This window comes from Lithobates pipiens, unplaced genomic scaffold (genome assembly GCF_037356315.1).
Source record: "Lithobates pipiens isolate NorthernLeopardFrog02 unplaced genomic scaffold, aLitPip1_a1.2 Scaffold_8, whole genome shotgun sequence".
Taxonomy (NCBI): Eukaryota; Metazoa; Chordata; class Amphibia; order Anura; family Ranidae; genus Lithobates; species Lithobates pipiens.
The window spans coordinates 285,896,198-285,922,992 of NW_027507903.1; the positions used below are offsets into that span (position 1 = coordinate 285,896,198).

At 43.6% G+C, this 26,795-nt stretch overlaps 1 protein-coding gene and 1 long non-coding RNA gene across 2 annotated transcripts in view; one reads left to right on the top strand and one right to left on the bottom strand.

Annotated features, from left to right (window-relative positions):
• Window positions 1-1,269: 1,269 nt before the first annotated feature.
• SLC17A8 (solute carrier family 17 member 8) overlaps window positions 1,270-26,795 on the bottom strand; it is a 60,958-nt gene continuing 35,432 nt past the window's right edge. The window contains exons 11-12 of the mRNA XM_077472290.1: window positions 5,393-5,520; window positions 1,270-2,905 (exon numbers count right to left, since the gene is read on the bottom strand). Coding sequence (XP_077328416.1) covers window positions 2,564-2,905; window positions 5,393-5,520 — 470 coding nt within the window. The 3' untranslated portion in view covers window positions 1,270-2,563. The remainder of the gene's footprint in view (window positions 2,906-5,392; window positions 5,521-26,795) is intronic.
• The window catches only part of LOC143962814 (uncharacterized), a 60,963-nt gene continuing 46,821 nt past the window's right edge, over window positions 12,654-26,795 (top strand). The window contains exon 1 of the long non-coding RNA XR_013270802.1: window positions 12,654-12,803. This is a non-coding gene — a long non-coding RNA (uncharacterized LOC143962814). The remainder of the gene's footprint in view (window positions 12,804-26,795) is intronic.

Here is a 26,795-nt window from a genome sequence, read left to right on the forward strand (position 1 = left end):
CCAATTTAGTTGTATTTTGTTTCTTAATGTTAAAATGTTACTTTTTTTCTTTTTATTTATTTAAAGTTTATCCCACTCCCCCAATGCTTTAAAAATGACAATGTAGATCATGAAATTTAGCCCCAGAGTACATGGGTGAAATCTTAAAGGCTCAGTAATCCACCTTTTCATCCTTTCTCATTTCAGCATGTAGAAAATGATTGAATAACCTGACAATGGCTTGCAGGTCATTTAACACTATAAAAACATGAATTCAACTTTTTTAAGTTCACGTGGACTTAAACTTATTTTTTGTTGCAGGAGCCTAGAAAGCATTGCACCAGAAATCAGCAGATCACTGATGCCGTACAGGTCTCCTGCAGATCTGTCAGTGTATCTGCTTGCTCGTATCTCGTATGAGAAAGCCGATACACTCTGACAGAAAGAATTAATGAGCTACCACGGCACTCACTTGTGGTTTTCCATTCACAGAACCCCCGCTAGCTGTCAAAGCGGGGGGGAGGGGGCAATCCTTCCATAACATGTTACGTTACACCCTGAATATGCGCGTAACATGTAATATGTTATGAAAGGTAAACTTAAGGTTAGTTAGTTCACCTTTACCATAAAACTGCCTATGCAGATAAGGGGCTTCTGTAGATAAAAACAAACTGTACAACTCTGACTAAAGTTGAATAATGCCCTTGCTTTAAGCCTAGTACACACGAATAGTTTTTTTTTTTAATCCGTTGGGTTGAATAAAAAAAAAAATTGATAGCTCAGGTCAGAGCCTCCCCTGCTGAGCTATTGTGTTCCAACATTGGCTAAGAGCACCGATCGGGAGCCGTCGGCAGACCTTTTTCAGCCAGGAGCCTTCAACAGAAGCCAGACTGAAAGGCTGGCTTCTGTCGGACCTGTTGCTGTACACACGGGCCAAATGTTGGGCAGTTTCTATTAAACCTACCAATGCTGGTCGACATTCGGACCATGTGTACTAGTCTTAAGGTGTAGGCCATTAACATACCTCCTGACACCTGCTTGCAATACCCCCATGACATTATTTGGACATTGCTAAGTGGGGATTAGTCATTACTGCTCATCTCAAGCCGCTGCCTCTGGGGAGAGAAAGAGCATATGAGGGGGTTTTAATCAGAGAAATAGCTCACTCTTGTGATGGTGAAGGTGAGCAGTAATGTGCGGAAGGTATATCAATGGCCTACACCTATAGCAAGGACATTATTCAACTTTAGTCAGAGCTGCACAGTTTATTTTTATCTACAAACTCCCCTTACCTGCATAGGCAGATTTTTGGTAAAGGTGAACTAACCCTTTAAAGCAACATTTACAGAAACTACTGACAAATATGAATTATTCTGCTTATAAAATCTCATGGGTGCAGTCATAGCTCTCAACTGTTCCTGATTTCGAGGGACTGTCCCTTTTTCCTCCTCATTTGTCCCTCATTTTGGTCTGATATATATAGGTGTATATAAAATGCACTTTTTAGCTATCAAAAAGTGTTTTCCAGTGCTAAACTTTTCCTCCAATTTCTAAATTGTAGATTCCAAAAGCCAATATAAAGGAATAGTAGTGGTAAAAAAAATCACTTGTGGGTTTAACCAATCTTGTTTTTTTGTACAATACTCCTTTAGGGGGGGGGCGTGGCAAGGGGTTTGTCCTATGCCTCCATACTTTTGCTGATAATTGTCCCTCATTCCCATCTCAAAATGTTGGGAGCTATGGGTGCAGTGAATAAAACCTCTGCCCTAGGCTGTCCCCTAAGACTCAGTTATTCTTTGGGCAAAGCCTCCTTGGTTCTGACATGGTATAGAGAGGACAAAGCCAAGCTGTCATTCACAGCCCACACTTTACAGACACTTCTCACCTTCCTGTGACAGTCATGTGTCACTAGTCTGCATACATTAAGAGCCACGGGGGGAGTGGCCTGAGATGAAAATGGGAAGCTCTAGCTTTTGACTCTAGGCAAAATGTCATAATTTGCATATCAGTAAAAGTGTTGTTTTATCTGTTTGCATGTTTTGAAAAAAAGGAAGAAATAAGAATTATTTTGGAGTTCTTTTGGAAGAGCTGATTACAGAGCTACTACAATGTTTATATTCCAGGGTCCTTTTTTTTTACATTTGCTTGAAGTTCTTCTTTAAGAATGAATAGAAAACATCAACACTTTAACAACTGGGGTGTTACAGAACAGCAATTTATTATCCCTAAGGGAGATAATACTGAATGTAAAATGTTAAAATGAATCATCGTTACGAATTGTATTAATCAAAAGAGACCCGTCAACAAGTTATCAATGACACATGCATGTTAAAGTTGCATAGCATGAGAAATGGGACTACTAATTCAATGTGCTCTGTACCATGTTCTGGTATAGGAAATCAATATGTTCAGTGGCTAATCTAAATATGACCTTTCTTCTGCCTCATTTACAATGAAGTATTGATCAATATCATCCACTTTGCAGCAATACTTAAGTGGTTTTTATTGATCTCTTGCACTCTCAAGTTGAATAGTGATCTTATGACACAGACATTAAGCTCGTGTAAATACATGTGCATTGCTCTTAGGAGTCCTGAAAATTCCCGTTTTCATATTGATAGGAAGTTTGATCATCAAAGTCCTGTGTCATTCCCTTCTGTTTCCTCCATCCTGACCTGCGTACTTCGTTGCTCTGAATAGTGGCGCCATAACTCATCTTTTTTGTTGGACTGGTGAATGATTCATTGTTCAGTTCAGTTTCCTCTGCTAATTCATCGTTCTCGATAATTCCACACTTATCTTCGCTAAGGTTTTCTGGATCTGCCCATTCCTGCTTCTCTCCTGAAGCGAAGATGCCATAGAATAGAACACCACTATAGTGGACTAGTGCCGCTATAAGAAATACATTCTGCCATTCTTCACGTGTCTAGAATGAAAGTATGAAAATAAGGCTGATTCAGAGAAATATAATTAACTGTATGCCAGATATATTGTACCTTAAGAGGATGCCACCTCCACCCTTTGCTTTAATTACTTTCCTTTATGCCCTAGCAGTAGAATATATATATACTTTAACCACTTAAGCCCCGGACCATTTGTCCGGCAAAAGACCAGAGCTTTTATTGCGATTTGGCATTGCATCGCTTTAACTGACAATTGCGCGGTCGTGTGGCGTGGCTCACAAACAAAATTGACATCCTTTTTTCCCCACACATAGAGGTTTATTTTGGTGGTATTTGGAAATAAATTTGGAAAAAAAACACATTTTTTACTTTTTGCTATGATAAATATCCCCCAAAAATATATAAAAAAAATTTTTTTTTTCCTCATTTTAGGCCGATACCTACATATTTTTGGTAAAAAAAAAAAAAATCGCAATAGGCATTTATTGATTGGTTTGCACAAAAGTTTGAGCTTCTACAAAATAGGTCATAGTTTTATGGTATTTTTATTAATAATTTTTTTTTACTAGTAATGGTGGCGATCAGCGATTTTTATTGTGACTACAACATTTTGGTGGACAGATCGAACAATTTTGGCATTATTTTGGGACCTTTCACATTTATACAGCGATCAGTGCGAATAAAAATGCATTGATTACCGTGTAAAAGTGACTGGCAGTGAAGGGGTTAACCACTATGGGGTTAAATGCATCCTACGGAATGATTCGAACTGTGGGGGGGGGGAGCTATGCGTAACACAACACTGATCACCGTTCCCGATTACAGAGATCGGTGATCAGTTTCCTGTTACTAGGCAGATTGAGGAAATGCTTGTTTACATCAGCATTTCCCCAGTCTTCCTCTCTGTGAGAGGATCGCGGGTATCCCCATGGACATCGAGTCTGCGGGACCCACGATCACACTCAGAGAGGTCGCGGCTGGCATGCGCGCCTGCAAACCGCTTCTTAAAGAGCAATGTACAGGTATGTTAATCTGACTGTATGCGCCCTTCTATCTACGTATATCGGCGTGAGGCAGTTGGCAATCGGTTAAATTACAGTTCCTGAGACCTAAACTGCAGTTCGGTTATATAGCCTGGGCTAGGTCCCGACGTGAATGGCTGATGAAGGTGCAACAGCACACCAATAAGATCAACGCTCTGCCCTCTTCTCCCCTAAGGAAGATCTCGTTGTTAGAAGGACGGCACAATGTAATGTTGATTAACCCCTTACCGTCCGTCTGCCCTGGCATCCTCTTTAAAAAAGTTCTTAATGCCCAGGGGGCAGGAAGCATTGGCGATCATGTCACCACTGTGATTGGCTGTCACAGTGGTCCATTGATCGGAAGCTGGTTTACTGATGTTTTCTCTGGACCGAGAACCGTTTTCAGTGGCTCAGTCTTTGTGCTAGCGATGTGCTCCCAGCACATAAACATTGCCCGTACATTGATGCATATGTGGGGCGTGTGGGCATTAAAGCTTATTACTGGGTTCCTAGGACATAAAGGCAGGGCTTTTTTGCTCAGAGAATAGGTGCAGGAACTCAACCATACCTGCCACACTCACATACCTGCCAAATGGCATCAAATAGTAGCTCTTCCCTCTGCATACAACCCCCTCCCTCCACTGCCCTCATCTTCTCCCCCCTCCTTAAAAGCTCAAACATCTGTCCACCATATGTCTTACCTTTGTTGCAATGTTAAGCTGAAACACCTATCCGGATGTAGTACCTCCCAGCATACTATACTATACTACAGTCACTTGCAAGGGAGATTATGCAGTGGGAGCATCAACAACTGTTCACCAAGGAAAAAATGGAGACCACAGTGGGTGCAGCCCACCACGCACCCTCTCCTGCCCATGACTGCACTGAACCCTGGGCACCTGTTCTGTATCTCCCTTGGCCCTGTCTGGCACTCAGTGGGATCTGTGCAGGAGATCTGACCTGTGGGAGCTACTGGGAGATAAGCTATCACTTGTAAATGCAGAAGCAGGACTTCAGTGTTACCAAGTGATAGTGGTGAGCAGGGAACAGAAGACTTCAGCCAGAGGTGGTGGAACTGAGTCCCCCCTAGTTCCTGCTGAAAAAAAACCCTGCATAAAGGGGTTAACTAGACTTATAGTGTTAACTAGGCTTATAGTGCTTCTCCTTCAATCCCCAGACTGGGTGCTAATGGGCTGATATGATGTAATTTTTTCCATCTGTGTGTAAATATATTTATTGATACATAAATAAAATAATTGATAAAAGTGTGCATTTTATGTCCTCCAGGAGTGCAGCTCTCAATAAAGTTTTTTTTATAAACTGACCATGTACTGAATCCTGTCTTATTAGGAATGTGATATTATAAAACATAGTAGATGCTCCATGTTTTCCTGTAGTTATCTGCTTCTGACTGAGCTCGCCATTTCAACATAAATTAGAATAATTGAATCCACTGATGAGAAGCCCAATAATAGTATACACATTTACCTTGTGCTTTGTCATAGCACCAACAATGAGGGGACACACCATTCCAGATAAGGTTCCAACTCCATTTGAGATCCCCATGAGGATGCTGGCGTATCGGGGGGCAATATCTAAGTGGTTCACATTAAAACCTAGAAAAAGAAACTTGTTTAAAAAACATGTATATCAAATAAAAGGCATAACGCGCTCTTTCATACCAATTATCTTTTATTAGATTAGAACTATGATTAAAGAATATTACCTGTTTCATTATGTAGCAATTACAAAAACAAAACAGCTTATCCAGAACATAAAAGTCAACTATGCGATGTGGCAAGTTTTACTTGGAGACTCCTCTGCATCAGTATTTATACTGATGCAGAGGGGCTGCATAGCATAGTCCCATGGGGCTGCATAGCATAGCCTGTATAAGATTTCATAATAGGATTTCTCAACCTGGGTTCTCTGAGAACTCCCCAGAGGATCTGCCACAATTAAAAGCTTTGGGTGATACATGTCCACTTAGCTGTGGCTTTCGTTTCTTTGAATGCGTAATTATGATTAGTGCACTGATATGGTCCCAATGATACTTTTAAAGTTCTGGCTCATGATGTCATCTTGCAGAATATTGGAGATAAAGATCAGTCGAGCTAGAAGTGCAGAACAGCAGAACTTTAGTTATGTTTGAATGACAATTAAATGGCAGCTTTTCTTTGGCTGACCATTTAAAAATCTGCTCTTGGGCTGCAATTTTGCAACTGTAATTTACTTGGATTCATTCCATGTAGATCCTTGTATAGCGCCAGCTGTCAGCTCCTTTGAAACATAAGAAAGAACAATTACTTTCAGGCCGCACAGCATTTCTTCCTCTCTTTGGGTTGCCGAGGCCAATAATTGAGACCACTGTCCACTTTGAAGTGCTTAAAGTGACATTAAAGGTTCACTTTTTAAAAATAACAAACATGTCATATTTACCTGCTCTGTACTGTGGGTTTGCACAGAGCAGCCCGATCCTCCTCTTTTCGGGTCCCCTTCCGGTGCTCCTGGCCCCTCCTCTACAACCAGTCCCCCCAAAAGCAAGCTACTTAAGAGCATCCATAAGACACACATAGCCTCAGCTTAGCCCCACCCCCTGCTCTCTCCCCATTACCTCACTGCTGGCTGTGAATGAGCGTAGCAAGAGACAATGGCTCCTGCTGCTGTCTCAGCCAATGAGGAATGACAGACCCGGGAGAATCTCAGCTCTCGTGCACATCGCTGGATCGAGAGGGAGCTCAGGTAAGTATTAAGAGGGGCTGGGGGGACCACTGAACAGAACAGAACAGAACAGAAAAAACTTTGAGCATTTAAAACCACTTTAAGACCACTTTAACCCAAGTTTCTACAGGGCTTTTGTCTCATTCAATACAGCTTAGTCCACAGATTTCAGGTGCGTTGGTGTTTCTTGGGTCCAGGTACAGGGGTGGGCCATCACTGGGCAAGGCAAGAAGACCCAAACAAATCTAGCAGCTCAAGTTAAAGCCCAACTCCAGGAAACCTAAAATTCCCCTGCTTGTACTGCAAGGGTTAACTGCTCATTTACAGTATCTCACAAAATTGAGCACACCCCTCACATTTTTGTAAATATTTTATTATATCTTTTCATGTTTCAACACTGAAGAAATTTCCAAATTGGGCTCAAAATTTCAATATTTTGTGTGGCCATAATTATTTTCCAACCCTCTTGGGCATGGAGTTCACCAGAGCTTCATGGGTTTCCACTGGAGTCCTCTTCCACTCCTCCACAACGACATCACAGAGCTGCTGGATGTTAGAGACCTTGCCCTCCTCTACCTTCTGTTTGAGGATGCCCAACAAATGCTCAATAGATCAATAGAGTTTAGGTCTGAAGACATTCTTGGCCAGTCCATCCCCTTTACCCTTGGCTTCTTTAGCAAGGCAGTGGTCATCTTGGAGGTGTGTGTGTGGGGTTGTTATCATGTTGAAATACGGCCCTGTGGCCCAGTCTCCGAAGGGAGGGGATCATGCTCTGCTTCAGTATGTCAAAGTACATGTTGGTATTCATGATTCCTTCAATGAACTGTAGCTCTCCAGTGCCGGAAGTACTCCCACCACCATGCTTGACTGTAGGCAAGACACACTTGTCTTTGCACGCCTGACCTTGGTTACCTCCACACACGCTTGACACTATCTGAACCAAATAAGTTTATCTTGGTTTTATCAGACCACAGGACATGGTTCCAGTAATCCATGTCCTTAGTCTTCAGCAAACTGTTTGCAGGCTTTCTTGTGCATCATCTTTAGAAGAGGCTTTCTTCTGGGACAACAGCCATGCAGACCCATTTGATGCAGTGTGTGGCGTATGGTCTGAGCACTGACCGGCTGAACCCCACCCCTAAATTCAACTTCTGCAGCAATGCTGGCAGCACTCATATGTCTATTTCCAAAAGAAAACCTCTGGATATGACACAGAGCACGTGCACTCAACTTCTTTGGTGTACCATGGCGGGGCCTGTTCTGAGTAGAACCTGCCCTGTTAAACCGATGTATGGTCTTGGCCACCATGCTACAGCTCAGTTTCAGGGTCTGGGCAATCTTCTTATAGCCTAGGCCATCTTTATGTAGAGCAACAATTCTTTTTTTCAGATCCTCAGAGAGTTCTTTGCCATGAGGGGCCATGTTGAACTTCCAATCACCAGTATGAGAGAGTGAGAGTGATAACTACAAATTTAACACACCTGCTCCCCATTCACACCTGAGACCTTGTAACACTATCAAGTCACATGACACCGGGGAGGGAAAATGGCTAATTGGGCCCAATTTTTAGCGGTGGACTCACTTTTGTTGCCAGCGGTTTAGACATTAATGGCTGTGTGTTGAGTTATTTTGAGGGGACAGCAAATTTACACTGTTATACAAGCTGTACACTCACTACTTTACATTGTAGCAAAGTGTAATTTCTTCAGTGTTGTCACATGAAAAGATAGAATAAAATATTTACAAAAATGTGAGAGGTGTACTCACTTTTGTGAGATACTGTATGTCTAGGGGAGGCGAAAAGCAGTTTTACTTACCATAGCCTTGTCTAACCTGGCAGATATGGCTCCCCCAATGCTAAAGTGATGGACTATTTTTCAATGTCCTCACATACAATGCAGGGCTATCATCCCTGCATTATTCTTGATGACATCAGAAGACCTTAGACTGCCAGGGTATAGGGGAGAGGGGTTGCAGCGACAAGGCAAGCGGCGCTGAGAAGACTGCAGGAGTAGAGGATCGGTTAAGTAAAACTGCTTTACCAAGTATTCATAAACAAGCAGTTATTGTGGTATTAAACTCTTTAAATGTATCTGGGCCCCATGTAGCGTTATGCTATAATGTGCTATATACACCACATGCTAGAACATTATGGCAGACTTACCTGTCAAAAGAAGACCTCCATCATTGCAGTGTCACTGCTCAGGCCCTTCCATTTTTACTCAGTCTTCCTTTCGGCTACTTGAATAGCTGGGCCATGATAGCATCACTTCTGTGCATACGCATGGGAGTCACATCACCACAGCACAGAATGGATGCCATAATGTACTCTGAGATGTACACGTACAGCTCAGTATATATTACCAGTGACAGGTAGGAGGAAGCATTTATGGCAGAAGAGACCATTGGCATCTCTTCTTTCATAAAAACCCTGCCTGTTAATGTTTTTTTATTGATTTCTAGATTTAATACTGTCTTAACCCTTGTAGTGCGTGCACAGCCCCAAGGCAAGAGAGAATTTTTAGATTTCCTAGCATTCAGCTTCAAATACTTTTAGGAAAGAAGCCTCAATAACACATTGTTATTTATTTGTCCAAGACCCTCATTTGTTCTCAACACAAGCCCAAACATATTCTAGTCATTACAACTTAGTGAAAAATGTACACAATGTTTATCATCCTCCACTTTCTATACAGCATCCAGCTACCACATAAAGCTAAACTCTGTTATTCAAGTAAGTTGTAGCTGAACAGATGATGCTACCCAGATAGCAAGGATAACTTGCTACAAATTTGTGGTATTGTTAAATTGTAAGTCTTGTTAACTTTCTGCACATGTTCACTGACAGGTTGTACACTTGCAGAGCATTTTAAGCACAAGTTCTAGTTGACACTTTTGCAATTTGTAGAAAATTTTCGTGGCAAGTGTCACGCAAGAGAAAAGTTGCACTGGGGAGTCTACAGCAAGAGCTCTGCAAGTCTACAGCATGAAATTCGGCCAGACTATTGCACAACATAACCAAGCCAAAACTTGCAGCAGACTTGCAGTAAGTTGATCTGGAGTCATGCAATACGGATTTGCTGCAATTGTGCAACTAACTTGTGAAGCCTGGCAAGTCATTTTCAAACTTGTGGCACAATTGCTTGTTATCTGGGTATATACACGAATATACACAGATGGGGGTCCTTTAAACCTGAATTCCAGGTGTGGATATTTTTACATAATTACAATGTAACTATGCATGTTCCATAAATGGCTGATCCTTGTTGAAGCTGAAAATCACTGCAGTAGACACCGCTATTACAGTGATTGCTGCTAGCTTCCAGTCTAATGCTGACTGGCTGCCCTACTACTTAGTGAACGCAGGGGTTTACTTACTTGCCATGGGTGCTGTTTGTAAGAGAATGTATAAACAACTGACTCCATCTTAGATTCCCCTCCATTTTACATAAAATAGAAGTGAACTTTTTGTATGTATGAGTTTTGCCATAATCAGCTTAAACTAACAAGTTTGCATAAAACCACACCCTATGAAGTACTATGGTTAAGCCGATTCTGGGAGTAACATCCTATGTCAGCAAGTCATCAACTATTTCTTGTTATCTAGTCAGCAGTCTAAAGCCGCGTACACACGGGGCGGACTGTCTGGCCAACTTAGTCCGTCAGACAATCCGACGGACAGTCCGTCATACTTTCGAATGAACGGACTTGCCCACACACGGCACTTTTTGAGCGGACTAATACGGCGTACTAAGTCCGCCATACTATCCACCCTACTTTTGAAATGAACGGACTCGCCCACACACGCAGAGGAAAGTCCGCTCATTTCGAGCACGTCTCCAGGTAGGCGGGGCCCGCGAAGGAGACGTCGCTGGCCCCGCCAGCCTGGTATGGACTTAAAGGGGAACCCCAACGCCGAAAAAAATCGGCGTGGGGGTCCCCCCCAAGTCCACATCAGACCCTTGTCCGAGCACGCTACCCGGCCGGCCAGGAAAGGGGGGCGAGTGAGCGCCCCCCCTCCTGAGCCGTACCAGGCCGCGTGCCCTCAACGTGGGGGGGTGCCTTGGGGAAGGGGGGGGCGCGCGGCCTCCCCACCCCAAAGCACCTTGTCCCCATGTTGATGAGGACAAGGGCCTCTTCCCGACAACCCTGGCCGTTGGTTGTCGGGGTCTGCGGGCGGGGGGCTTATCGGAATCCGGGAGCCCCCTTTAATAAGGGGGCCCCCGGATACCGGCCCCCCACCCTATGTGAATGAGTATGGGGTACAATGTACCCCTACCCATTCACCTGTAAAATAAAAGTACAAAAAAAAACACAACACACGAGATAAAATACTTTATTGCACAGCTCCAGGGGTCTTCCGTCTTCGGGGGTCTTCTCCCCGGACTCCTCCGCTATCTTCTTGTAGCTATTTTGCTAGCGGAGGAGTCCGGCTTTCTTCCTCACCGCCGGCCTCTTCTCCCGACTTTGGGGGTCTTGTCCCCCTCTTCGGTTCTTCTGCCGGGCCACCACGCCTTCTTATAGCTCTTTTACAGGCGGTGGCCCGGTCTTCTATCGCCGCCGTCGCCGCCGTCGCCGCCGCCTTCCGTTCTTCTTCTTCTTCTTTTTCTTCTTCTCCAGGAGATGTTGCCTCGACGATCTCTCCGGCCGGAATGCCAGGGATGCACTGCGCGGCCACTTATATAGGGACAATGGGGCGGTGTCACATGGCTTTATGTCACATGGGTTGGTCACATGGGTTGATGTCACATGGGGACTATGACATCGTAAGGGGGCGGGGTCACCATGTGACACCAACCCATGTGACATAAAGCCATGTGACACCGCCCCATTGTCCCTATATAAGTGGCCGCGCAGTGCGTCCCTGGCATTCCGGCCGGAGAGATCGTCGAGGCAACATCTCCTGGAGAAGAAGAAGAAGAAGAAGAACGGAAGGTGGTGGCTACGGCGGCGATAGAAGACCGGCCACCGCCTGTAAAAGAGCTATAAGAAGGCGCGGTGGCCCGGCAGAAGAACCGAAGAGGGGGACAAGACCCCCGAAGTCGGGAGAAGAGGCCGGCGGCGAGAAAGAAAGCCGGACTCCTCCGCTAGCAAAAGAGCTACAAGAAGATAGCGGAGGAGTCCGGCGAGAAGACCCCCGAAGACGGAAGACCCCCGGAGCTGTGCAATAAAGTATTTTATCTCGTGTGTTGTGTTTTTTTTTTTACTTTTATTTTACAGGTGAATGGGTAGGGGTACATTGTACCCCATACTCATTCACATAGGGTGGGGGGCCGGTATCCGGGGGCCCCCTTATTAAAGGGGGCTCCCGGATTCCGATAAGCCCCCTGCCCGCAGACCCCGACAACCAACGGCCAGGGTTGTCGGGAAGAGGCCCTTGTCCTCATATACATGGGGACAAGGTGCTTTGGGGTGGGGGGGGCGCGCGGCCCCCCCTTCCCCAAGGCACCCCCCATGTTGAGGGCGCGCGGCCTGGTACGGCTCAGGAGGGGGGGCTCGCTCGCCCCCCTTTCCTGGCCGGCCGGGTAGCGTGCTCGGACAAGGGTCTGTTGTGGACTTGGGGGGGACCCCCACGCCAATTTTTTTCGGTGTTGGGGTTCCCCTTTAAGTCCATACCAGGCGGCGGGGCCAGCGACGTCTCCTTCGCGGGCCCCGCCTACCTGCATACCCGCTCGAAATGAGCGGACTTTTCTCCAGGCGGGAAAAGTCCGCTCATTTCAAAAGTACGGCGGACTGGCACACACACGGGCGGATTGTCCTCCGAAATGCGAGTCCGACGGACAGTATTACGGAAATTCCAAAATACTTAGTCCGCCAGACTGCACGCTGAAAAAGTCCGCTGAAGCCCACACACGAGCGGACTGTCCGCTGAAATGTGTTTCGGCGGACTAAGTAGGCCAGACAGTCCGCCCGTGTGTACGCGGCTTAACTCTTGATAAGAAAGTCCTGAGTATAAGTTTTGTATAACCCTTAGACACGTATTTTTACTTGTATATAAGCTACTGTTGTACTCAAAGACAGACACTTTGTGAAAACACTCAAAGCTTGTTTCCCGTGTCTCATGTGGTGTCTCATAGATTCGAGGGTCCCAGTGGTCTCTCTGCATAAACCAGGGTGGTCGTCAAGGTGTATAATTTATTTCAAATGGGGCTCGTCCCAGATAAAGCAATCATCCGTGGTAAGTAAACTTTTGTCTTATTGACAAATTATTTTTCTTGCCTTGGCTCTGATAAAGCTTTAGTCCTTTAAAATTATATAGAAAGGAGACGGACCATGCCTTAAAGGTCTTTGGAAGACCTGAGTCCTTTTTGGGAAGGAGAAAAAGAGTTAATGAGGTAATCACCACTGTGACCCAAATCTCTGTTTGCTTTGTCTTTCTGTCACATAGAAGTAGAAGATAATTTGTTCTTTAATTTTGTGGAAGAAGCTGTAAGGTAAGACAGCCTCTCGTTCACTGTAATATGGGTCAAGAACATGGTAAAGAGGCTCCGCATCCCCCTAAACCTGGGCAAATGTGTAACGATTATGTTGCTAGGGTTTGTGGTACTGATTGTGAATTTACAACTCCTTGGGTATCAAATTTAGCAGGGTGGACTGAAACTATCTATAGTAGTGATCCCTTCCCCCGAGATGAACATAATGACGAATTTCATATGTATATGGTGAAAGGCTTATGTCTTGGTGACAAGAAGGCTTTCCCATGGTTTTCAGAAGACCCTCAGTGGGATATGAAATCCATCACAGCTTTAGGATTATACCAAATTATCCAGTGAATCTCTTGGGTAGGGACTTGCTGGGAAAATTGGTTATGAAGATAATAATGTCCCCAAGTGGCGGTCTTACTGTCTATTCAAAGAAGTCTCCATCATGGCCATTTTGGTCCTAAGTAATGAAGTACCAACAGAAGAATTCCCAAAAGATTTACAAAATGCCTGGTCAGATGGAGCTTCGGATGTGGGTCTCATCTCCTGTAGCCCATACAAAGCCACCCTGAAACCTTGGGCAAAACCCATATAGCACAAACAATACACTTTGTCAAAAGAAAAGGAGGACAGAATTGCTCCCATGGTGGAACATTTCCTTAAACAAGGAATTTTAAAGGAAACAATTTCATCTTACAACACTCCTGTAAATCCAGTCAAAAAGCCGGATGGAAGTTATAAGTTTGTTCAAGACGACCTTAGGGCAGTGTTTCTCAACTCCAGTCCTCAAGGCACTCCAACAGGTCATGTTTTCAGTATTTCCCTCAGATGAAACAGCTGTGGTAATTACTAAGGCAGTGAAACTGATCAAATCGCCTGTGCAAAATAATGGAGAGCCTGAAAACATGACTTGTTGGGGCACCTTGAGGACTGGAGGTGAGAAACACTGCCTTAGGGCCATAAATAGTCTTGTGGTGCCCATAGCACCTATAGTACCTGATGTGCCATCACTCCTTACTTCCATACCATCCGTTGCAGAGTATTTCACAGTAATTGATTTAGCAAATGCTAAAATTTCTTTTCTCAGTGAATTATTATATTATTATTATACCAAATTTATAAAGCACCAACAGTTTATGCAGCACATTACAATGTGGAGGGGGGATAGTACAATTACAATGCAGGGCAGGTGCTGCGGTGAAGTGTAAGTGGTGACATTGTGCAGGCTCAGAATGAGCAGGAGGTGATAAGTGCAGTAATATTGAGAGGGGAAAAAGTGAGGGTGATATGTACAGGTTGTAGAGTGGAGCGAGGGTAAATAAATGAGAGTTTGAGGAGAGTGGATGTTATTGTAAAGAAGAAGATAATTATGAGCATGTTGGAGGGTAGAGGGGAAAAGTCTGAGAGAAATGGAAAAGACGAAAGGGAACTTCCAAACAACTTGTTGTGGTGCACTAATGTTTGTACTTGCTTTTTGTAGAAGTGCCTTAGTTAAAGTCCCATGTAGAAAATGCCAGGCACTTTTTTGTGTTGCAGGGAAGGGTGTAGGCAGTTACCAGAAAGATAATGATAATGATGATGATGATGATGATTAGGATGAGGTGTTCCTGTGTTGAGAATGTACCCCTGTAGAAAGTGCCAGGCACTTTATGCCAAAGTTGCACTTTGCACAAGAAGTGTCGAGCCTACCCTTGCAAGCTGTCCCAAGAGTTGAACTGAATCTATACTAGTGTAGCAGGAAACTGGATATAGATATATTCCTAAAATCAGAAGACACTCTGTAACATTGCTACAGTGAAACTGTTTCCCTCTGTGTCATCACATCCTGCCAGCAGACTAAATACCAGGAAGCAAAGCATACAGGGAATTGTAGTTCCAGGACTCAAGTTTCACAATGGGATTTGACTGTTTATGGACTACAACTTCCACACTACAGGGAAGGGAAGAACAGACTGCTGGGAGAGACTTTAAGAAGGCTGGCGCTTATATCTTTCTCTTTGGACTCCGTTTGACTCTGCCAGCAGGAGGTCTGAGTGACAGTGAGCTGCTGTTACTTTGCGGCCTACACAGTGGGGAGCTGTTCAGCTATACCCAGAGGGACCTCTGTGGACAGCACCATTTCTTCCCTACAGCGGACTGAAGGGTGTTCCAGGTCATCCAGAGAGGCCTGCACTTAAGATCCAAGTAGGCGATAGCGTGGAGCAGCGGACACCATTTACCAGAGCCAGGATACAGAGAAAGCTCCTGATAGAGTCTTCTTCATTACCTACATCATTGCCAGCTGTTATATTATTATGAACACTGTATACAGGCATCTCTGTTCTTGTTGCTTTGCTGGTATCATTAGTGCCACAGTATACAGACATCTGTATTCCATACTTCTGTATTTACAGTCCCTTTGGATAAAATACCTTTCCAGCAAGCAGTCACAGTGCTACCTTGTGTTTAGCTTACACAGGAAGATCCAGTATTTTTTTTTGGCTAAGTTCAGATCAGCTTAAAGTGGGGTACCCCCTAAAAAAAAAAATTTAAAGTCAGCAGCTACAAATACTGCAGCTGCTGGCTTTTAATAATCGGACACTTACCTGCCCCAGGGTCCAGCGATGCGGGGGAATGAAGCCCCCCCCTCGCTCCCCGCTCTGCTCGCGGTGCCGTCATGCATACTGTGGGCACCCGGCTGTGGCTTCACAGCCGGGCACCCACTGCGCATGCACGAGCGGCGCAGGGCGCCGTGATACGCCGTACAGTCACCTGGGACACATGACAGGTCCCAGGTGAATGTGCGGCGCGAGAGGAAGTGATGTCACCAGCCCGGGCAATGAAGAAGGCAGATTACGAGGGACCCCCTAGCAACCGGTATTTAGAGGTGAGTAAAAAAATTTTTTTTTGCCAATTATTTTTTTTTATTTATTTTTTTTACGAATTTTAAGCAGCTTTTATTTTTTTGGTGGCAACACCACTTTAACTGCTCTGCTCTACCATTCAGGATTACAGTTTTCTTAAAGTGCTAGCTGAAGACTACAAGATTCATCTTTACTACAGAGTTACTGTTAACCTCCTTTTTCTCTTCCTTAACCTTTTACAACAGACTATTGTTGCCTAATAAAGGTGATTCTTCGGGTAGACTCTGTTTAGAAGGAGTCAATCAAGCCACGGTTATTGATGTTATGAATAATGTTTGTTATTTGCCTTGTTGTGGGACTGTGGGTTGAGGTACAGGGAGGAGAAGTTTGACACAGCTAAAAAGAGTCAGTTCTTTGCCTCTCTACTACCTGTTCACATAGTGTGAGCTGAGGTTTCTGTCTTGTTTAACTGCACTGTGTTTCCCTGAATCATTGATAGTAATTTGTCACTTAAACTAAGATTCTCATCTGACATACACGTCTATGATAGAATATATATATATATATATATATATATATATATATATATATATATATGTGTTACTTTGACTCAGTAAACATACCTTCTGGTTTACCACAGTTGTGTTTCCCCTCTACTGCTGTGTTTCACACTAATATTGCAGAGTAGGCATGCCAGAGGGGTTGGGTCGGTTCTTGGGGTTGAGAGGCAGAGTACGGATCCAAATATACTCAAGCAGCTTCTTTGAGTGTAGCGCTACACTAGGATTAACAATTATTCAATTAAGAGCTAATAAAAAAAGGCACATGGTGAAATTTGGGGTTATTTGGCCTAAGCAGAGTGCAAAGCAAGAGGCTAAACAAAGAGGCAAAGCAAGAGGCAAAACAAGATAAGGCTAAATGTTTGGTCGTGCCCAAGGCAGCATAAAACAAAGTATATGTGACTTCTAAAAAACAAACAAACAATCAAGTACAAACAGCAGTTTCAAAGTCTTAGCAAAGTAGAAGTTGAGTTCAGTCATGGAATGTAGCCCAGAGTTTAGGAGGAAAGTTTAGTCAGTGGTTAACGATGGTTACAGCGAGGCAGATGTGGATTGCAGACAGGCAAAATGGCTTTTGTATTGCAGGGAAGCCTTCTCTGATTGGATACAGTGGGGCGGTGACATCACAATTTCCTCATCATCCAATGGGAGAACAATTTGCATTTATTCAGAGAATGCAAAGTGTTCTCTGTATGGCATCTATGCAGCAGGGCAACTGCTCAACATAGAACCCAGAAGCTAGGAGTGATCACTGCAGTAGTGGTGCCTACTGCAGTGATTTCCAGTCTCCATGGGAATCAGCCAGGTATGGAACATGCATACTTAGATTAATCCAAGCTGGACAAGTATAACTATGCAATATCTATATCTAGAATTCAGCTCTAGTTTTTTTAATTCTTTTTTATTATTTTATTAATATTATCAAACACTTTTTTTAAAATTAACTTTATTACTATTATACGGAGGCTGACAAGCTCCTATGTGACAATATTGTTCTTACCAACAAATCGAGTACTAATTGTGCTTAATTTGTTTACATTTCTGGCTGCAGGTGGCCAAAATCAATTTTTATTTATTTATTACAGGTACTTATATAGCACTGTAAATTTACACAGTGCTTTACACATATATTGTACAGTCACATCAGTCAATGCCTTCAAGATCCCTTGTAGTGGGCACCACCACACTGCAAAGGTTACATGCAAATTTTTGTCTAGGGTAGCATTACAAAATGGTTTTACTTGCCATAGCCCTCGTTTTGCAGACAGCCAGTGCTTTCCTCATTTTTCTAACACTTTACAGACCCCTGGCGTCCTTACATACAATGTAGGATTACTGGTCCAGTATTGTATGTGATGACATCACCATGTGAATACCCATATGGAAATGAAGAATACAGTGTGAGGGTTAGGGTAAGTAAAACTGTTTTCTAAAGCTGCTATGTTTGCACTGTGCGCCAGTGGATTGGATCTGGATGTGCATCTGGCATAAAATAATTATCTGCATGCCTCCCCCCACTCTCCTGTGATATGAAATTTTCCACTTATTTTTGGGATGTGTAATGAGACATGTAAAAACTTTTTCTAATTAGGCTTTAATAAAGTAATGAACAACAACCAAAGAGGCGACTTCACACATGGACATCACTGGATGGTCAATACAGAAATCACATTGATTATATTATTTGCAGCCAAAGATAGAGAAGCTCTGTACAGTCAGAAAAAATAAGTACTGTCCTGGAGCTGACTGTGGCTCAGACCATGAGTTTCTTATGGCAAAATTCAGGCTTTAGCCTAGGTTCACACTGAGTGCGGGAATGAAAGCGTGGGAATTCAGCTTTTATTCCTGCACGTCAGTCCCGATTTCAGCTGCGATTTCAGTAGCAATTTCAGAGACATCTGTACATTCTGCACAGATGTCAGTAGAAATGTCACCCAAAACCACCAAAAGTAGTACAGAAGCTACTTTTGGAAATTGGTGCGGAGCTGCAAATGAATCGTCGCACAGATTAGGACAGTGCTATTTCCGGCAATTTGCACCAATGTGAAACAGGGCTTAATTGAAGAAAGTGGGAAATACTAGACAATTTAGAAATTATCTAAATCGGATCCCTTGTGACTACTCAGTGGAGATGAATGAACAGATTTAAGGGATTAGATCTGATAGACAGAGTGCTTGAGGAATTATGGAAGGAAGTGTGTAACATCATAAAAGACACAGCAATGAAAACCATCCCAAAGAAGAAGAAATGCAAGAAAGCAGAGCGGCTATCTGATGAGGGTATACAAATAGCTGAACAAAGAAGGAAGGTGAAGGGCAATGGAGAAAGGGTAAAATATACTCAACTGATTGCAGACTTCCAGAGGATAGGGATGGGCCAAACACCCCCCGGTTTGGTTTGCACCAGAACATGCGAACAGGCAAAAAGTTCTAATGAATATGCAAACCCTATTAAAGTCTATGGGACATGAACAGGAAAAATCAAAAGTGCTAATTTTAAAGGCCTATATGCAAATTATTGCCATACAAAGTGTATAGGGGCCCGGGTACTGCCCCAGGGGACATGTATCAATGCAGAAAAAAATACAGTTTTTTCAGGAGCAATGATATTAATCACTAATGAATAATTAATATTAATGATTTAAATAATGCTTAAAGTGAAACAATAAAAATGAAATATTCCATTAAATATTGTGCCTGGGGGTCCCCTTAGTCTGACTGTAAATTAGTGCATCTGTGCAATGTGTAAAACAGTACCACAGCAAAATGACATTTCTAAAGGAAAAAATGTAATTTAAACTTGCTCGTGGCTGTAATGTATTGCCGGCTTCCGGTAATATAGATGAAAACTCAAGGAAAAAATAGGCGTAGATCCCCTTCAGGTCTGATATGGATTTTAAGGGAAACTCCATGCCAAATTTTTAAAAAATTGGTGTGGGGGTCCCCCCAAAATCCATACGAGACCCTTATCTGAGCCAGCAAGCCTGGAGGACAGGATGAGGGGGTGAGCAAGCGCCCCCCCCTCCTGAACCATACCAGGCCATATGCCCTCAACATGGGGAGGGTGCTTTAGGGTCCCCCCCAAAATACCTTTTCCCCATGTTGATGGGAACAAGAGCCTCTTCCCGACAACCCTGGTCATTGGTTGTCTGGGTGGGGGGCTTATTGGAATCTGGAAGCCCCTTTAATAAGGGGGCCCAGATCCCAGCCCCCACTCCCCATATGAATGGCATTTTGGGTACATTGTACCTCTACCCATTCACCAAAAAAAGTGTTAAAAAGTAATAACCTCAATAGACAACGTTTAACAAATTCCTTTATTAAAAAAGAAAAAAGTGTCCCGCAATGTTCATCCATGTTCAATCATACCGCCCAACAGACCCAAAAAATAGAAGGAAAAATTGAAAGAACTCCTCCTCCATGAGAGGCATCCTGGCGACTGCTGTCCTCTTATCTTGGCAAGAGCAGGGCCACCCGCTGGCATAACCAGATGGCCCCACCCCCTCTGACAGAACATTACCTCACATGATGTCAGAAGGGGGTGGGGTGACTCGGTTACATCACCAGGTGGCCCCACCCTTGCCTATATAACAGCTGTCACAGCCAAAAGACAGCAGTAGCTGGGAGGCCTCCCATCGAGGTTGAGATTTTTTTTTTCCGGACCGTGATTAAAGATGGATGGGCATCGCAGGACACTTTTTTTTATTTTTTATTTTTAAAAATAAAAAGGGATTTGTCAAAAACTCTCTGTTGTGGTTTTTACTTTTTGACACTGTTGAGGGCAAGCAGATTGGTATGGTTCAGGAGGGGGGTGCTCACTCACCCCCCCTTTTCTGACCTTGTTTGGATAAGGGTCTGGTATGGATTTTGGGGGGGCCCCACACTGTTTTTCTTTTAATTTTAGCGCGGAGTTCCCCTTAAAATCTATACCAGACCCAAAGGGCCTGGTATGGATTTTGGGGGGAACCCCATGATGTTTTTTTTCTTAATTTTGTCACAGTGTTCCCCTTAACCACTTCAATGCACTGTATTATATACTGTACACTGACTGCACTGTGTGTGTGTATATAATATATATATATATATATATATATATATATATATATATATATATATATATATACAGTGCCTTGCAAACTTTTCAACCTTTTGCCACATTTCAGACTTCAAACATAAAGATATAAAAATTTTATTTTTTGTGAAGAATCACCAACAAGTGGGACACAATTGTGAAGTGGAACGAAATCTATTGGATTTTTGAAACTTTTTTAACCACTTGCCGCCCGCCCTATCGCAAATGGACGGCGGCAAAGTGGTTTAATTGGTTCGTGTCCTTCCTAGGAAATCGGTCACAGACAGTGAAACTAGGAAAATTCCTCTCCGAAACTCGGGCAGTCACCTGCGGAGTCCCTCAAGGCTCTCCGTTGTCACCCGTTCTCTTCAACATTTACATTCGCCCACTCCTTCAAATCATCAGATGCTCAGATCTCTGCTTCCATTCTTACGCTGACGACACGCAACTTTATTTCCGGATCAATGGAAAAAAAGATCACCAACAACAACTTGAAAACTGCCTCAAATCAATAGAGGACTGGATGACCACCAACTCCCTCCAGCTGAACCAATCAAAGACAGAGCTTCTTATCTTACACCCAAATCATAAGCCCGCAACCAAAACCTCCTGGTCTCCACCAGCCGTCTTTGGGCAGACTATCTCCCCAAAGACCAAAGCGAAGAGTCTCGGGGTTATTTTAGACGCACAAATGTCAATGGATGCGCAAATAGGATCTGTAGTCAGTCGATCTCACCATCTGCTGCGCATGCTTCGCAGACTCATCCCTTTTATCCCAAAGAATGACAAAGCAGTGGTAGTTGGAACAATCATTAATTCACGACTGGACTACGCAAACTCGCTTTACATAGGATTACCACAATATCAACTTGCGCGATTACAACTGATCCAAACCACGGCGGCAAGGCTGATAACAGGAAAAAAACCCTGGGAATCCATTTCTCCTTCACTGAGGAGCTTACATTGGCTAACCGTAAAAAATCGGATCACGTTCAAGACCCTTTGCCTCACCCACAAATGCGTGCATAGAGAAGCTCCGCAATACCTAATGGAGAAAATAAATCATTACACACCAAACCGCAGTCTTCGATCAGCCAACAAAAACCTCCTCCTCGTGCCCAAAGCCCGGTATAAATCCAAGGGTGATCGGAGATTCGCTGTCCAAGGGCCTCGGCTATGGAATTCTCTACCAATCAACATCCGCCTGGAAGAAAATCACCTGGCTTTTAGGAAAAAACGCAAGACCTTCCTCTTTTAGCAGATGATCAAAGCTCGCCACAGCGCCTAGAGGCGATTCAGTTCGCATTGTGCGCTATACAAGTATTTCATTCATTCATTCATTCATTCATTTCATAATCCTGACCGGACGTCATATGACGTGATCAGGATTATGAGCCGCTGCGCGCCCCCGGGGGCGCGCATCGCGGGCGATCGTTGTTGCGGGGTGTCAGTCTGACACCCGGCAACTACGATCTCGGTAAAGAGTCTCCGACGGAGACTCTTTACCACGTGATCAGCCGTGTCCAATCACGGTTGATCACAGTGTAAATAGGAAAAGCCGGTGATCGGCTTTTCCTCACTCGCGTCTGTCAGATGCGAGTAGAGGAGAGCCGATCGGCTGCTCCTCTGACAGGGGGGGTCTGTGCTGATCGATTATCAGCACAGCCCCCCCGAGGATGCCCACACTGGACCACCAGGGACACCACCAGGGATGCCAAGGACAAGGTATGCCACCCTAGACCACCAGGGATTCTAGTCAGTGCCACAATGGATGCCAATCAGTGCCCATAATGGATGCCAATCAGTGCCCACAATGTGCATCACTGATTGGCATGCATTATTGATTGGCACTGATTGGCATCCATTAGTGCAATATATTATAATACAATGCCGCCTATCAGTTCCCATCTGTGCTGCCTATCAGTGCCTACCCATGCCCACCTGTGCCGCCTACCCATGCCCACCTGTGCCACCTACCCATGCCCACCTGTGCCGCCTACCCATGCCCACCTGTGCCCCCTACCCATGCCCACCTGTGCCGCCTAACCCATGCCCACCTGTGCCACTTATCCATGCCCATCCATGCCAATCCGTGCCAATTTGTGCCACCTATCAGTGCCCATCCGTGTCGCCCATCAGTGCCACCCATCAGTGCCGCCTATCAGTGCCACATATCGGTGTCATCAGTGCCACTTCATTGGTGCCACCTCATCGGTGCCCATCAGTGCCGCCTTATCATTGCCCATCAGTGTAACCCCATCAGTGCCCATCAGTGAAGGAGAAAAATTACTTATTTGCAAAGTTTTGAAACTGAAACAAAAAAAACATTATTTTTTTCAAAATTTTCGGTATTTTTTTATTTGTTTAGCAAAAAATAAAAACCGTAGAGGTGATCAAATACCACCAAAAGAAAGCTCTATTTGTGGGAAAAAAATGACACAAATTTCATTTGGGTACAGTGTAGCATGACCGCGCAATTGTCATTCAAAGTGCGACAGCGCTGAAAGCTCAAAATTGGTCTGGGCAGGAAGGTGTTTAAGTGCCTGGTATTGAAGTGGTTAACTAATAAAAAAATGAAAAGTGGAACGTGCAAAATGATTCGGCCCCCTTGCGTTAATACTTTGTAGAGCCACCTTTTGCTGCGATTACAGCTGCAAGTCACTTGGGGTATGTCTCTATCAGTTTTGCACATCGAGAGACTGAAATTCTTGCCCATTCTTCCTTGCAAAACAGCTCGAGCTCAGTGAGGTTGGATGGAGAGCGTTTGTGAACAGCAGTTTTCAGCTCTTTCCACAGATTCTCAATTGGATTCAGGTCTGGACTTTGACTTGGCCATTCTAACACCTGGATACGTTTATTTGTGAACCATTCCTTTGTAGATTTTGCTGTATGTTTGGGATCATTGTCTTGTTGGAAGATAAATCTCCGTCCCAGTTTCAGGTCTTTTGCAGACTCCAACAGGTTTTCATCCAGAATGGTCCTGTATTTGGCTGCATCCATCTTCCCCTCAATTTTAACCATCTTCCCTGTCCCTGCTGAAGAAAAGCAGGCCCAAACCATGATACTGCCACCACCATGTTTGACAGTGGGGATGGTGTGTTGAGGGTGATGAGCTGTGTTGCTCTTACGCCAAACATATCGTTTTGCATTGTGGGCAAAAAGTTCGATTTTGGTTTCATCTGACCAGAGCACCTTCTTCCACATGTTTGGTGTGTCTCCCAGGTGGCTCGTGGCAAACTTTAGACGAGACTTTTTATGGATATCTTTGAGAAATGGCTTTCTTCTTGCCACTCTTCCATAAAGGCCAGATTTGTGCAGTGTACGACTGATTGTTGTCCTATGGACAGACTCTCCCACCTCAGCTGTAGTTCTCTGCAGTTCATCCAGAGTGATCATGGGCCTCTTGGCTGCATCTCTGATCAGTCTTCTCCTTGTCTGAGCTGAAAGTTTAGAGGGACGGCCAGGTCTTGGTAGATTTGCAGTGGTCTGATACTCCTTCCTTTTCAAAATGATCACTTGCACAGTGCTCCTTGGGATGTTTAAAGCTTGGGAAATCTTTTTGTATCCAAATCCGGCTTTAAACTTCTCCACAACAGTATTACCGACCTGCCTGGTGTGTTCCTTGGTCTTCATGATGCTCTCTGCACTTTCAACAGAACCCTGAGACTATCACAGAGCAGGTGCATTTATACAGAGACTTGATTACACACAGGTGGATTCTATTTATCACCATCAGTCATTTAGGACAACATTGGATCATTCAGAGATCCTCGCTGAACTTCTGGAGTGAGTTTGCTGCACTGAAAGTAAAGGGGCCGAATAATTTTGCACGCACCACTTTTCAGTTTTTTATTTGCTAAAAAAGTTTAAAATATCCAATAGATTTCGTTCCACTTCACAATTGTGTCCCACTTGTTGGTGATTCTTCACAAAAAATTTAAATTTTATATCTTTATGTTTGAAGCCTGAAATGTGGCAAAAGGTTGAAAAGTTCAAGGGGGGGGGCGAATACTTTCGCAAGGCACTGTATATACATATATACACACACACACACACAAACACACGGACTGCCTGTATATATATATATATATATATATATATATATATATATATATACTACACAGTGTATATATACTAATGCACTGCCTGCACTGTATATATAGTATACACTGACTACAGTGTATATATATATATATATATATATATATATATATATATATATATATATATCTTTACTAAACTGCCAGCACGCCACTAACTAACCTGCCTAATCTAGCTCAAGTTCTCTCAATCTGTTCCACGTATCACACTATATACGGCCGCCATGTAAGCAGCCTTATATAGTGTGGGGCGTGGACTTGACCCATGGTTGGCCAAAGGTAGCCTGCCTTTGGCCAATCATGGCTCTCACAGCAGATCGCGCTGTGATTGGCCAAAGCATGCATCTCAGGTGCATGTTTTGGCCAATCAGCAGTCAATCTATGAGAGTCAAGTGGGCCTTAGAAAGCATTGCTAATAACAAAGCTAGTGGAAGTGATGGTATCCCAGCTGAGTTATTTAAAATCCTAAAAGATGATGCTTTTAAAGTGCTGCACTCAATATGCCAATACATTTGGAAAACTCAATAATGGCCACAGGACTGGAAGAGGTCCATTTACATTTCTATACCAAAGAAGGGCAGCGCCAAAGAATGTTAAAACTAAAAAAAAATCTCACTCATCTCAAACGCTAGCAAGGTTATGCTGAAAATTCTACAAACTAGGCTTCAGAAGCATATGAACTGAGAGCTATCATGAATACAAGCTGGATTTCAAAGAGGCAGAGGAAGATCAAATTGCCAACATTCACTGGATCATGGAGAAGGCAAGGGAGTTCCAGAAGAATGTCTACTTCTGCTTTACTGACTACAGTAAAGCCTTTGATTGTGTGAATCACAACAAGATGTGTCAAATACTGAAAGACATGGGAATACCAGATATCCTCACCTGTCTTCTGAAAAATCTGTATACAAGTCAAGAAGAAACAGTTAAAACAGGACATGGAAAAACTGACTGGTTCAAAATTGAGAAAGGAGTGTGAAAGGATGTATATTGTTATCCTATTTATTTAACTTATATGCAGAGTACATAATGCGAAATGCCAGGATCGACAAATCACAAGCCGGAATTAAGATCACCAGGAGAACTATCAACAACCTGAGATATGCAGATGATACCACACTAATGGCAGAAAGTGAAGAACTAAAGAGTCTCTTAATGAAGGTGAAAGGGGAGAACGCAAAAGCTGGCCTGAAATTGAACATTAAGAAAACTAAGATCACGGCAAGTGGTCCTATCACTCCTTGGCAAATAGAAGGAGAAGAAATGGAACCAGTGACAGATTTTATCTTACTAGGCTCCAAGATCACGGCAGACGGTGACTGTAGCCATGAAATTAAGAGACGCTTGCTTCTTGGGAAGAAAGCAATGTGAAACCTAGACAACATTATAAAAAGCAGAGATGTCACCCTACCGATAAAGTGGCGTATAGTCAAAGCTATGGTATTCCCAGTAGTAACCCATGGCTGTGAAAGTTGGACCATAAGGAAGGCTGAATACTACCAAAAAATGTATGCTTTCAAACTATGGTGTTGGAGAAGACTCATCTTCTTCCCTTGGATGGGAAGAAGAAGATCAAACCAGTCAATGTTGAAGAAAATTAACCCTGAATATTTACTGAAAGGACAGATCCTGAAGCTGAAACTTGAATACTTTGGCCATCTAATGCGAAGAGAGGACTCATTGGAAAAGACCCTGATGATGGGAGACATGGAAGGAAAAAGGAGAAGAGAGCGATAGAAAACAAGATGGATAGATAGCATAATTAAAACAATGAACATTAAGTTAAGGAAGCTCCGGGAGGCAATGAAGGACAAAAAAGCTTGGCACGCTATGGTCCATGAGGTCACGAAGAGTCGGACAGGACTAAACGACCGAACAACAACACAGTAATGAAACTGTTTAAAAATGTGGTTATTTTGTTCCCATGCCTTTTACTATCAAACTTGCTAGACAGTTGGATTTGGGTTTCAATACATATTAATGTTTATACATTAGTGTCTCTATATTAGTGGAGAGTTCTTATAATGCATAAACATGTATATAGTGTCATTTTCTTTTTGTAATTAGATTCAGTATGATTATTCACGCATAACAGCAGCCTCCAGCATCCTTGCTGAGTGATTTGCTAATCAGTGTTGGAAGATTGCAGCGTGTTAATAAAACAAACTAGAGA